Raw genomic sequence first — 15,044 nt, forward strand, 5'->3', positions numbered from 1 at the left:
GTGTACAAAACTTAATTTTGATGTTTTTCATTTTTCAGAAACAGCACAAAAGGAAATCTACATTAATAAAATATTTTATTAAACGAAAGAGGTTATATAAGAAATTTGAACCAGCAGACTCAGCAAACAAGGGAAGAAACGTGTTAGCTGTAAGACATGTTTCAAATGAATCAAAGTCCAATATTTGTAGATTCCAGAAGACAAAAGTTTTCAAAAACTTTGTCAGAACAGACAGGTCAGTGATAAATAACTTCTCCAGTAATAGGGCTAGGCCTGAAATCCAATATTAATTGAAAAATTAACGAAACAGATTGAACTAAATTTTTTTCATAAAAAATTTAAAAACATCAAATTAGAATTAAATTTTCTTCAAATTTATATTGCCTTGCGCAGAACAAAGTAGATATCTTTCAGCCTTGATGCCAGCTTTTCTCATATCCAAGGGATGACAGAAACCTTACTTGAAGTAAAGTAGTATTTTTGTTGAAAATGTGTGTCAGCATCAAAGTCAGTTTTTAAGACCTGCTTCTCAGTAATAATACTGGACATTCAGCATTCACACCTACCAGGACACAAGAATCCTCTCATAAGCTACTCAGAAAAGGAGGACCTGACTCAGGAACGATGTCCATTCAGGAGAAAGCAAAAGAAAATCCCTCCAATGTTATTAAAAAAAGTGATGATAAGAATTTAGAAGCACATATTCAATGTTCTCAAAAGAATCTAGCAAAAAAATCAGGTCCAAAGGAAGATATAAAATCACTGGTTAAGTCTTCCAATGAAAGTAAAATAAATCTGCCTGAATTAGGATTATGTATGAGTACAAGGTCAGCAACGGCAACATTCAATGATGAAAAGGCTAGTAAGTCCATTAATAAAAATATGGTGGCTGTGAAGGGACATTCACAACAAGAATCTACAAAAAAGAAGAAATCTCAGAAAAAATCAATGCACGAAATCCCTAAATCAAATGAACAGCTTAACCGGAGATCACAAAGACTACAGCAACTAATGGAGGTTTCAACAAGGTCTCTGCGGAGTAGAGAAATTCAGGGTCAAGGTCAAGCAGTTAAACAGAGTTTGCCACCAACAAGAAAAGAGTACTGTAGTAACACTCAAAGTAAATCTAATAAAGTTAAGACAAGTCAGAAACACGTAAAAAGGAAAGCACTGGAAATAAAGTGTGATTCTAGAGTGGACGAAAATCCAGTCATTAATGAAGTAATAAATTCCCCGAAAGGAAAAAAACGCAAAGTAGAACATCAGACAGCTTATGCTTGTAGTTCTCAGTGCGTAAAAGGATCTGAAAACTGTCTTCAGAAGAATACTAGAAAAGAGGAAACAAAATCTGTGCCTGTATCTTCTGAGATACAAAGATCAAAAATGGTTACTACAGCGGTCTCTAAAAAGAATGAGATGAAGACAGTTCATTCACAAGTGATAACTAGTTCAAAATCCCCCAAAAGTCCACAGCCATCAGTGCCTGAACAAAGTGTAGATAATGAGCAAGCAGGAAAGAGCAAACGAGGTAGCATTCTCCAGCTCTGTGAAGAAATTGCTGGTGAAATCGAGTCAGATACTGTAGAGGTAAAAAAGGAATCTTCACAAACAGAAAGTGTAAAGGAGGAGAAGCCTACAGAAATAAAATTAGAACAGGCTGCTACTGAAAGACAAATACTTCATCAGAAAGAAACAAATCAGGATGTTCAATGTAATCGTTTCTTCCCCAGTAGAAAAACAAAGCCTGTGAAATGTATACTAAATGGAATAAACAGCTCAACTAAAAAGAACTCCAACTGGACTAAAATTAAACTCTCAAAATTTAACTCTGTGCAGCAAAATAAGTTGGACTCTCAAGTTTCCCCTAAATTGGGTTTATTACAAACTAGTTTTTCACTACCAGCATTAGAAATGCCTCAGCCAGTGACTCAAAGTACATCTTTAGGGACAAAACAACATGATGATAAAAATATAGCTTGCCAGCAGGAAGAAGAGAAAAAAATTAATTTTGAAGAAGTTAAAATTAGTGATATTACCGTTGAAATTAATAAAACCACAAAAAGGGCTCCTGAAAATTGTCATTTGGATAATCAGATAAAACCACCTCCTGACTCATTGGATAACAAGATGAAAGATTATTTTGAATCAACACCAGATAAGGTAATCTGTTTTCATTATGCACAATAGAGTTCTCTGATTACTTTCCAATAAAAAGTGTTTACAACATATTTTGTATCAGGAATCAAAAGACTGAAGAGTAATTTGTTAATTATCCTATTTGTTGTTAGCAAGTTTTATTAATCCAATTTTGTGGTGAGTGTCAGAACTTAGTGAGCTCTTCACATGTCTCACATTTACATGAATGTTTCTCATTTTGTCCTCATTTTCAACCTTCATTTTAACTTCTATTTGAAGCTTAAACTTGTTGAATTCTAGCTTTTCTTTTTCAGTTAACACAGTGATATGTTTCACTTTGCTATTAATTGTAATCATAGAAACTGTTTCATAGTGACTAAAATGTAGAACTTAAAGATAGGCTTAATTCTGACGAAGCTGTTAATTTTAGCTGGTGCAAATCAACCTACTTTCCTCACTTGATAAAATTTTAAAATTAAACATTTCTATTGGTAAGGATGCCTTTGGTTTGCCATTTTGAACAGTTGGCAAGTAATATGTCTGAAAGATGTAAATAATTCAGTCTTCAGTCTAAGAACAAAATTATAGTGGCTTAGAATTTTTAAAATGGAAAAGTAAATGAAAAACAATCTGATCAAAAGAAACTTTAATGAATTATCTAAGGCAGTAGTTTTGAAACTTTATAAAAGCAGCTAAGACCATTTCTTTTTTTTTAACTTTATTTTTGTTGACACTATTACTGTTATCTTCATTTTCTGCCCCTTCATCTGTCTTTACCCAGTCCTCGTCCTCTTCCCTCACCACACTGTTATCTGTGTCTTATGGGTTATGCATGTACTGTATGTTATTTGCCTAATCCCTTCATCTTCTTTCATCCAATCCCTTCCCCCTCCCTTCTTCACTGTCCTCTCTCCCCTCTTAACAGCTATAAGTCTGTTCCATGTCTCCATGACTCTTTTGTTCATTAGATTCCACATATAAATGAGATCATATGGTATTTATCTTTCTCTAACTGCAGCTAAACCCATTTCTTTCTGAATTAAATCATAGGTAAATATCAATATATAAAACCAACAAGCAGAAATTTTATGTGAATAGAGACATGGACGTCTATAATACAACTTTTAAAAACTCCACTAATTTGTTTCAATTATTTTAATTTAAAATAAGAAAACTGGGAGAAATAGAGGAATGTGATTAGGTCACATGTTTGGCGGCACAAATAGGATTAAAATCCAGGTGTCCTGAATCTCAGCCCAGCATTCTTTGTTTAGCAACATACTCTTGAGCATTAGAAGATGATTTGAGAAAAAAATTATCATGAGTAGAGAAAAAAGTCAAGTCATCTTAACGTTCTGAGAGTGATTTAAAGTTCTCTTTAGAGGCATTTTGGTCTAGGAGCAAATTTGAATGAGTGAGAAGTCTGGGCTTTATGCCAGAAGCCATGAAAATATAGATTATTGTCTATTCTTGTGGACTAAATCAAAGAGATTAAAGGGAACATACATCATGTGGTATGCTTAGATTTTATTTTCTCAACAAATGGGAATGAAAGCATCAATAAGAAGATAATTATTTAGTGCTAGTAATTAGAAGTAAGTAGTGAGTGGTAGTATGAGTAATAAGTGTGGCTGCTTGTAGAGAAGGGGTGGGTTTCTATTTAAAGTGTGTTTTGTCAGCAAACTTATAGCTTATACTCTAGGTATTGCTGGAGAGTGTATCATCTAACTCCTTGACACATAAATACCTGCAGAACTTAGAAGGCAGACAGTTTATATAGAATATGTTGAAGAATAAGAAATGTAATTTATTTCTTTGGATTAAACTGTACTAGAATAGAGATGCTTAATTAGACCACATTATTTTAACCTGTATTATTGCTTTTACTAAAATGTGCTTTGGACTTACATAGTCCCTCTGTCTTGAACATTATGAGAAACAGTCCTATGAAACTTGTGTTAAAAATTTTATTTACACTTGAAAATTACATTTCGAATTTTCAGAGTACTACAGAGATTAACATTGCATTCTTATCTCCCATTCCAATTTGACAAAAATTAACATTTTATTGAATTTGGGTCTTTTAAAGTAAGAAAAGTACATTACGTACAGATAGAGTTAAAGACAATACTTTCTCTTCTTTCCATTCACCTCTCTTCCCAGAGTTAGACATGTTCCTGAAGTTGGTGTATGTTTTTCTATTTTTATTTTTATGATTTTAATGTGTATTTGTATATAGCCATAAAGAATACTCAGCACTGAGTGTGTTTTAAATGTTTACATAAATGCTAACTGTGTGTGTAGGAGAATGTAAAAACAAACTACATCATTTGAAAACGTTTTCTATGGCTCTCTGTAATTTTGCTTTTTTAATTATACAGTGTTGGTACCAGCTGTACTCAGAAATGATGACTGATAAGGCTAAGCATCTCATTTGATGGGCCTTCTGTGAATTCTTTGGGCTGAATTTAAATTATTTGGACTATATGAATTATAAAGCTCAATTATGTTTTGATTTGTTTTTTAAACTAGTAACTTACTAAGTTCCTTTTAATGGAGATTAATTAGTAACACACTGTTCTCGTTTCTAATTTTCCTGCTTTTTTAATAAAAAAATTCATCTTTTTCAAAAATAAAATGTTCAAAGATAATATTACACATTCATTTTAACAGTTTCAATACAGATAGATATGTAATGCACACATATAAGGTTAATTGTTTTCCTTATTACATTTTTTTGAGATAGCTAATGTTGATAGAGATTGGAGTTCATTTTCTTTTGAAAGTTATTGAGTATCTGTTTAGACAAGATTTTGATTTAGGGGCTCTTAGGCATGGAGAGATAAATATAATAAGGGTCTTTGCTCTTAAGTGTTATAGGAGATTAATCAAAAACAAATAACTGATTCAAAATAGAAATGATAATGTCGCTGGACTGGTGCCAGGCCTAGAGCCAGGTCTACATAAGGCCAGCCGGTAGTGTGTGGATTCTTGAATTTGTGCAGGAAAGATTTCACAGTACGAGTCCTGGTGATTTTGAGAGTTAAGTTTATTAAAGCTGGGGACAGTGAAACAAAGGAAGGACTTGGGGTAGAAGAAACAACAGGAGAGAGCATAGGTGGTGCTCTGCTTTGGCTCCCTAGAAATGTTATAGGAAAGAAGTGAGCCAAGGTGGGGCTGCTGTTAGCTCACTGGAAAGTCAAGAGAAAAACCGGGCTTTGGAGAAAGAATTTGAGGGTAAGCCTGGGAATAGCTGCTGCTGCCCACTGCTCTCCTGGTTGCAAGTCTCGTGGGGACCCTTAGAGTTTAGGAGGAAGTAAGAAAGTTCATGCCCAAGAAGGGGCATTCATGTGCTGAAGAGTAAGCCCGCACTGGTATCCTTTGTCTTGAGGGTTTTATCTCCTATGGGGGAGAATCTTAGGGGAGGTTTTCAGCAGAATATTCATCAGCTTTCCAGATGCATTTTTATTATACTGATACATTAAAATGAGCATATAGGCATGTTTGGGATTATTCTTTGATCTGCTTTACTGTTTTATCTTGGGTCTGTCTGGCTCTAATCGAGGTTTTGTTCTTTGTTCCCCTGACTTCATCCATCCTTGGGTTTAGGTGGCACAAATGACATTAATTGGGTCTCTGTCCTCTCTTCCCAACCAGGGTGATTTAAGCTATGTATTCTCTGCTTAGGGAGGAGAGGTATAAACAATTTGCTCTCAAGTGTCCTTTGTTAGGGAAGATAAGGTCTTGTGATTCACTAGCTGGCTGTAAGTTATTCATATTGTTTGGCCTTGTTTATCTTGTCTCAGTTTCCCCATTCTGCTTGCTGAGGAATTTTCCTAGCTTCTTATCCTGCCTCAATAAGGTCATGAAAGAGGTAGATATGAAGTAGATGGAGAATTATTACAAATTTTGGGAACAGGGATGAGGAAGTTTGGAAAAGGCTTCATGGAGGAAGTTAATATTTAAGTAATGAGTTGAGTTTATACAGGGAGAAAGGTGTTATAGATCAGCACTATCCAATAGAAATATAATGTGAACCACATATATAATTTAAAAATTTCTAGTAGCCACTTTAAAAAATAAAAAAGAAACTGGCAAAATTAATATGTTCTATTTACTGTCATACAAATATACCCTTGTTTTTAAATGTAGTTTTTTAAATTGTGACATTTTACCCTTATTTTTTGTACTAAGTCTTAAATATCCAATGTGTGATTTACATTTATAACATTTCAAATCAACCTACTAATCACATTTTAAGTGCTCTGTAGTCAGATGGGTAGTGGCTACTATATTGGGCAGTGAAGGTTTAGGTAGGTAAAACTCAGAAAAAGTATAGAGCCAAGCAAATGGGAATATACTGTGGGAGAGGTAAGTTTTTCAGTTTAGCATGAAGGGGAATAATGGGAGCTGATTCTGAGAGGGTAGCTTATGGGGAGATCATGAAGAGACTTTTAAGACATATCTAGGTTAATTACTTCAAATAAAAAGAATTACCTTAGCCCTGGCTGGTGTGGCTCAGTGGTTTGAGTGCCGGCCTGTGAACCAAAGGGTTGCCGGTTTGATTCCCAGTTGGGGCACATGCATGGGTTGCAGGCCAGGTCCCCAGTTGGGGGGTGTGCAAGAGACAACCACATGTTGACATTTCTTTTCCTTTCTCCCTTCCTTCCGCTCTCTCTAAAAATAAATAAATAAATAAAAGCTTAAAAAAAAATGCAATCACCTTAAACTTTTTTTTTTTTAAAGATTTTATTTATTTTAAAAGAGAGGGGAAGGGAGGGAAAAAGAAAGGGAGAGAGAAACATAAGTGTGCAAGAGAAACATCAGTTGGTTGCCTCTCACACGTCCCCCAACCAGGGACCTGTCCCGCAACCCAGGCATGTGTCCTGATTGGGAATTGAACCAGTGACCTTTGGGGTTGCAGGCAGGTCCTCAGTCCACTGAACCACACTAGCCAGGCCTTAAATTTTCTTAGTATGTTAAAATTCACTGAAAGTGTTTTGGGCTAAGACCCAAAGATTGACATAAAAGCCAATATTAACATTTTGAATTATGTGTGTTCAGAATTTCAGCCAATGTTTGGAATCTAAGCTGGAAAACAGTCCAGTGGAAAATAACACTACTGTTTCAACTCTGCTCAGTCAAGCAAAAATTGATACAGGGGAGAGTAAATTTCCAGGTAACACTTTGAAAATATTATTTGGATTTCATAGTGTTCAGAGATATGTTTTTCAGTATAACAGGAAACCATATGGGTTACCAGATAGGCCTGTTAAATCCTTCTTAACCATTGTTTGTGTTTTTCAAATCACCATTGTCTGAGAAAGAATTGTTTCTGTTGATTGGCTTGTTTAAAAAACTTAAGTATAATTCTTTGACTTCCTACCAGAAGTTCTTTATTTTAAATCTTTTGTTTTGTTTGTGACTTACTCTCTGGAGAAGTGTTATTTAATGAATTGGTTAAATTAGTGGTAGCAACATATTTCTCACTATACTACATAAATGACTGTGCTTTACTATTTCAGGTTTTTATCTTCAACCCTCAGTTACTCAATTTTCCATTTTAGTGAGTCTATCTTTGAGTTAAAGATTTAATAAATGCTGCAATTTTTCACTTATACTACACAAAAATTTATTTTTGTAACTTTGTAAAAAATTTTTGATTATGCTATTTGAAGTATTGATGGGGATTTGCTCACCCATATCAGACGAAGCACCAGGGGATACATAGAAAAGAAATTACTAATTCATGTTGTTTCTCTGCTAAAGGAAAGGTATACTTGGAGCAAAATACTGAGGTCTGATAATTTCTTCCATTAGATGTCATTTAACCCTTTCTCTTAGTGGGGAAAGGGGAAGTATATAGTGAACATGAGAAATGCATTTATGCATTACAAAATAAAATGAATTGATTATTCCATTATTTATTAATGGGATTAAAACTACAGAGACTACAGTTTTTTAAACAAATTTTTTTTTTTACCCTTACCCAAGTACATTTTTTCATTTCTTCTTTAGAGAGAGAGCAAGGGAGAGAGGAGCAGCAATTGGTTGCTTCCTGTCTGCGCCCTGATCAGGGATTGTATGTGCCTTGACTAAGGAGAGAACTTGCAGCCCAGGCATGTGCCCTGACAGGGAATTGAACCCGCAACCTTCAGTTACGGGACGACGCTCCAACCAACTGAGCCACACCAGCCAGGGCAGAAATGTTTTTATTTATTTTCATTTAGAGGTTATAGAATTATGCAGGCATTTAAGTAATTACCTTTATTATTTAGTGCTGGTAATTATTGGTAAAACTAGAGGCATACTATTAATTCACCATTAGATCTCTTTGTGGCTCTGTGGAACCCTTTTGCTTCTTCTCTGAAGAGTAATTTCTAGGAAGGTGGCTCTTAATTTTATCAAATGATCTTTAATAAATATAAAGCATTTAATGTATTGAGTTTTTTTTCTTCTGTAGAATGATTTTGAACTATTAGATAGAGAGCTAATATAAAGCTTAATGTATAACCCATTTTGATTAAATTACAGGTTCACCTCCCAAACAGCACAGTATACTCAATAACCAAACGTCTAAGACCATTGATAACAGGTAAGATAATTTGTTTAATATACTTGGAGGGACCCCCCCCCCCAAAACCCAGAACTTGTGTGTAAAAAGTTGTGTATTTATTCTTACATGTTTAAACTTCAGTCACCTTCAAAGTACTTTCCATTTGCTGTAATATACCTGTTGAGATATTTTTTTCCACTGCTTGAGATAGTTTTTGAACGTGTCGCTTTTGATGCCTTTTAGTGCTTCTGCCATTTTTTGTTTTACCTCTTCCACATTGACAAAATGTTTCCTTTGGGGGACTTTTCTCATCCAGGGAAACAAAAAGAAGTTGCTTGGGGCGAGGCTGGGTGAATAGGGAGGGTGGGCCATGAGGTTCATGCTGTTTTTTGGTCAAAAATTGCTGAACACTCAGTGTGGTACAGGCAGATGTGCTTGTAAATCACCCATCATGAAATGGGCAAACACGCTGAAAGTCTTAAAAAAATTTTACTGAAGCTGAATGCAGCCTCTCACAACAGTGCTGGCTGGTACAGTGATACAAATGGGTCCTAGAACACTCACCTAGTGGGGGAAGCCTGCACTACAAGGAGCCTGCCCTCCAGATGATAATTGCAGGGTTTGTTTGCTTTTTTGGTCTGCCTTTGTAAGTGTAAATATGACAACAGCTAAAAGGTTAAACTAATGTGTATTAAAAATTTTAAGTTTATTTGAGCAAAGTTAATTCAAATATAGCAACATTCAATCTAGCAGATAGAAAGGCTTTGAGGAGCTGTAAGAAATGACAGACTTTTATAGGCAGAAGAGAGTGGGAGCAAGGAAGTTAGTTATACTGGCAGAAAAGGTGGGTTGGTTATGCAGAGTTACTTTCCTTAGGGGATGGCAGGGTCTACCAGGCAGATCAGGTGATTCCTCATTGATTGGTTTAATATTCTATTTCTGGGAGGGCCAAAACTATTTAAGCTTTAACTTGATGACTTGGGGCTTCGCATAAGCCACTCCATTTTTGGTCTGCCATCCTGTTTTTACAGACTTTAAGGATTTTAACCTGTAAGTTTTGAGTTTGAGAGATTGTTTTTCCTAAAAGTTTGTGCTTATAACCCCCAACTTTTCACATAGACAGTAATATTCACAAATTCTCTTTTCATTATATATATTTTTCTATGCCTATATATACTGTTTTATAGCTTTTTTTTTTTTACTTAATATATTATTGGTCGTTTTTTTTTTTTTTTTTTTTTTACCATCTTACCTCTTTTTTAAAAAATCTGCATTAGATTTCATTCCTTACTTAACAGTTTACATTATGGACATTTTGGTTGGTTCTAATTTATTTCTATATATTAAAAAAAAAAAAGTCCTGTAAGAAATACATATATCTTTACCCACTTATGTATCTTACATCTAGGATAAATTTCATAGCTATAGGACTTAACCTGCATTGCCAGATTTCCCTACCAATTGGTTCTATCTTCTTATTCTTGGAGCAAGTGTTTGAGAAAACTCATTCCCTCAAACGCTGGAAATTCTGTGTTTTAAGTACAGTATTCCTTCATTATCGCAGGTATTACATTCTAGACCCCCCTGCGATGGGTGAAAATTCACGAAGTAGTAACCTTAACATTTATTTTAGTATTTATATATATTTTAAGGCTTTATAAACCCTTCCCACATGCTTATAAACTGTTCCCAGTCCCTTATTAACCTTTTCCACTCCCTTATTAACCTTTTCCACACTTTTATAAACACTACTTATGTTCTTAAACATATTCTACACTCTTAAACCTATGTAACATTAACAACATATGTATACAGTACCGCAAAATCCCACTGCAATAAGTGAACCACAATATAGAGAGGGACTACTATAGCTCAGAAGCTTTTTGCTTTGTCTTTAATGTCAGAATTAAGTTAAATCTGACTTATTTTACTTTACAGATTACTGAAAACAGTGTCTAAGACAAACTGTAGTTATTCTGGTGGCTAAAATTATAAAAGTTACTCAAACTGTAGTAGGTGCTGCAGTTTTTTATTTTTGAACTTTAGTAGTATTCTTGGGTTTTTCATCTTTGATTTTTTCCCCCTTGAAGTTAAAATTGTCAGTGTTATATAGAAAATAAATTATATTTTTCCCCTCCAGTAATTTGAAGTGATACAGAGCTATAGTATTTAATAGGTTTTTATTTTTTTAAAGGGAGACACCACCAAATCATTCTTGGCCCAAGAGTAATTCCCATTTGGAGATAACAATTCCAAAAGACTTGAAATTAAAAGAAGCAGAGAAAGTTGATGAAAAACAGTTGATCATTGTAAGTATACAACTTGACCTTTTTGGTGAAATGTTGTCATAAGCATTTTGTTTATGCATGTTGTTAAAAAATGAATTCATTTCTTTTTTTCTGAAGAGCCTTTTTTTGTCACCATAAATCTTCATTATCGAAATATACCTGATATCATATCAGATATCTCCAATAACCCCGAAGTAGTGAGTCCATCATAACAAAAAATAAAATAATAAAAATTCACATTTATTTATAACAGATTGATACTTTATTTAATATTTGTACTTGGTTTAAATTTTAAAATAACATGGAGCTTGATACATAAAATGATTTTAAATATCTGTATTTTCATAGACACTATAATTTTAAAATTACATTTTACAGAAAGATAAATCAATAATTAATTTGAAATAGAACATAGGTACTTTACAATTGGGTTGCAAAGTGGAAAAGAGGAAGATGTTTTCATTGATTAAAAATTAATTTGAATGAATGAGCACAATATTAAAAAATGAAAGGACACAAAATAATAGAAACATTTAATGTAGTTTCAGTCAACATAATCAGTAGGATTTGAGGGACTGGATGATTGATTCTAAGTTTAATATGGGATAATAACTCTGCAAGAATTATCTAGAAATTTTTGAGAAGGATTAGTGGAAAAATTTGTTTTATCCAATTTAAAAATGTTTCTGTTGTGAAATCAGTATGATAGCGAAACAGGATTAGAGAAGCAGAACCTAATGCTGCACTGTCCAATATAGTAGCCACATCTGGCTTTGAGAATTTGAAATGTGGCCCATCAGGATTGGGATGTGCTGTAAGTGTAAATATATATACTACATTTCAAAGATGGGTACAGAAAAGAATGTAAAGTATACCGCTAATAATTTTGTAAGAATACTTAATACATGATAAAAATATAATATTTGGGATATGTTTTGTTAAATATATTATAAAATTAATTTCACTTTGTTTTTGCATTCTTTAATGCGGCTACTAGAAGATTTAAAATTATATTTGTGGATCACATTTCTGTTGGGTAGTGCTGGTCAGGTGGTGGTGGTGGTGGTGGTGATAATGATAATAACTACTAAGACTTTGAATATATTTTCAATGCACTCCACTCATATTAATTAAGTTAAGCCATATTTTAAAAGCATGAGATCAGTTCTGCTGTTATTTCCCATTGATAGTGAGGAAATTGGGGTAGAAATGCTTACTCATTACTGTGAAACTAAGTAGATGAATGAATAAACAAAACGCGATGTATACACATGACGGAATATTATTCAGGCTTAAAAAAGAAGGAAATTCTGACATATGCTACAACATGGTTGAACCTTGAGAATATTAAGTTAATAAGCCAGTCACGAAAAGACAAAGACTGTGTGATTCCACTTCTGCAACGTACCTCAAGGAATCAAATTCATAGAGGCAGAAAGGCCTAGAACACATTCACTGACTGAATGAGGAGGACAGCTGACCAGGCAAATCTGTGCTGAACTGCGCAGGTCAAAGGCCCTGGAGTGCCTTCACTGTAGACACTCCTTTTCATCATCATTCTGAGGGAAGTCTTCAAGAACCAGGTGGTTACCAGAAGCTGGGTAGGAAGGGGGATTGGGGAGCTGTTGTTTAATTTAATGGGTGTAGAGTTTCAGTTTTGCAAAATGAAAAGAAATCTGGAGATTGTACAACACTATAAATGTACTTAATGTTACTGAACTGTATACTTAAAAAATGGTTAACATGGTAAATATTATGTTGTATATATTATCTTAACCACAGTTACAAATTGTTTTTTCTGTCTGAAATGATTTTGCAGGTAACTAATTTTTTCAATAGTTTGAGTCTTTTAAAAGTAACTTCCCTTTAGTTTTATACACAATCTTTACCATTTGATTTCTCTTTGCTATTTAACCCTAGTTCTAAGGCACTAGAGATACTGTTATCTTAGATTTTATTTTATTTATTTTTTAGTAATTAGTTCAAATAGCACAGTTTTAAAGCAGAAAGTAAAAGGATTTTTTAAACACTTTTATTCTTAAGTTAGATTATTTTGCTGAACTTTTCTTGTTGAATAAGGCCAAGAATAGAAAACATTTTGTAAACAATTACTATTCTACTGTGCAGCATGAATTACTGGAGAACAGGTGATTGTAGTCAGTCTTTTGTACTTAATATGAAGATTTAATTTTACCTTTTCTCAAGATTTTCAGCTGACATCAAAATACTCTTTAGTATCTACAAACTTAAAATCATTAAAGAGAACAGACTTTTAAGGTATTAAAAAGAGTCTATACAACACTATTTCCTCTAAACTTTAGAAGTATAAATATTGCAGATAAAAATAATACTCATTTGTAGACTATTTTGCTATTTGGGTATTTAGGACTAAGATTGTAGTTAATGTTTTAAGATATTTCTCAGTTCCTTTCAATTATTATTAGGTGCTGTGGAGTGAGGGATCAGATTACTAAAATGGAAACAGTTCATGACAAAATTGCACACAGATTTCAAAGATTAACGTCTTCATTTTTGTAACCAACATTATATGTTATTTATTATAGAGTAAATACTTCTCACTTTATTTTCACACCATAGCTCTAGAGGCTAATGTCCTAGAATTATTCTTTTGAGAGAATAACCCCCCAAAAACCCCTTTGTTTTTTATAAATAGGATGCAGGACAAAAAAGATTTGGAGCAGTTTCCTGTAATGTTTGTGGCATGCTTTATACAGCTTCAAATCCAGAAGATGAAACACAGCATCTGCTCTTCCACAACCAGTTTATAAGTGCTGTAAAGTATGTGGTAAGTGCAGTTCATGATCTGTAAAATGCAGGGTTTTGATGAGATAAACTGCCAAATTTAAGTCACTGAGCCCTTGTATATATATGGGCTTATTTTAAAACAAAGCCAAACATAAAAACCAGCTAAGTTATTCTGTCTGGTTTATGTTGTGGGATTTTTTATTTAAGTTATGTTTTTAAGGTAGTTAGTGTATCTCTTCTACTAATAAGTAATGCTATTCAACTTGAGTATTTTTTAAAGTTTCCTTTAATTTTAGTAATTATTAACTATTGACCAGTCTGTTTAATATTACATGTCTTGACACAACCTTTTATTTGGGGTGATAGTGCTATTATACCAAATAGATGGTTTTGGGATTTCCTTTACCTTCTCTTTTTTGCAATCATGAAGGTTTTCTTTATGAAATTTAAAAAGAAGGTTAAGACCTCAGAGTTTGTAGTATACTAAAAAAAAATCCCACAAAGTAAATATGTTTTAGTATATATATTTTAATGGATGTACACTTGAGGCATAATAGGTATTATTTACTATTTGTTTCTGTAAACAGCAGTTTTAAACAATTTTGAACTATTTTAGATATTTTATGACAATAGTAATTAAATATAATTGCTGTTTACCTGTATCTGAAATGGAATCTATTTTTATATTATACATGTTACCTTCAGTACTGTACACTCACATTAATAAGACCTCCAGGATATCTGAACTGAGATCACCAATTCATTTCATGTAGGCCTTTTATATATATATAGGCACCAGATGTTAGATTATTTAAAGATCTGTATTGACTTCAGTTAAATTGTATCATTACCTTTGGTTGAAGGGTTCATATTCATTGTTTCATTTATCCAGTTACTTCTACCCAAGATAGGTGGGGTGTTCTTTTTATGGCTCCTTACTGTGGCAATCTTTTATATTACTTATTTCGTTTACCTTTTCCACACACACCCCCTCCTGCAACTTGACTAAATAAAATATGAGGTATATGGACATAGAATATTTATAGCTTAGATATTGATTTATCAGTTGAAATTTGTATCTTTCCAATTTGCCTATATTAATAGCCTTACAACTTGATAAGAAAAATATTTGTCAGGTAGCTAAATTATAGAATACTTCAGGGATAAAAATTATTTCAGTTTATTTTACATACGTGAATCTGATAGAAGTTAGTTTAAATGAGTTCTGCTTAATTTACATTATTTGATTCTTGTCAGCACTTTTTTAAAATTATAAAAGATTAGGCTAAAAAGGCTTA

At 33.3% G+C, this 15,044-nt stretch overlaps 1 protein-coding gene across 4 annotated transcripts in view; it reads left to right on the forward strand.

Annotated features, from left to right (window-relative positions):
• Window positions 1-15,044, forward strand: part of ESCO1 (establishment of sister chromatid cohesion N-acetyltransferase 1) — a 72,053-nt gene that overhangs the window by 28,497 nt on the left and 28,512 nt on the right. For all 4 annotated transcript variants that reach the window (XM_090285749.1, XM_090285746.1, XM_090285747.1 and 1 more), the window contains 5 exons: window positions 39-2,160; window positions 7,201-7,315; window positions 8,671-8,731; window positions 10,887-11,001; window positions 13,655-13,786. In XM_090285749.1, coding sequence (XP_090141875.1) covers window positions 625-2,160; window positions 7,201-7,315; window positions 8,671-8,731; window positions 10,887-11,001; window positions 13,655-13,786 — 1,959 coding nt within the window. In that variant the 5' untranslated portion in view covers window positions 39-624. The remainder of the gene's footprint in view (window positions 1-38; window positions 2,161-7,200; window positions 7,316-8,670; window positions 8,732-10,886; window positions 11,002-13,654; window positions 13,787-15,044) is intronic.

The sequence above is a fragment of the Furipterus horrens genome, unplaced genomic scaffold (genome assembly GCF_987537825.1).
Source record: "Furipterus horrens unplaced genomic scaffold, mFurHor1.1.pri manual_scaffold_8, whole genome shotgun sequence".
NCBI lineage: Eukaryota > Metazoa > Chordata > Mammalia > Chiroptera > Furipteridae > Furipterus > Furipterus horrens.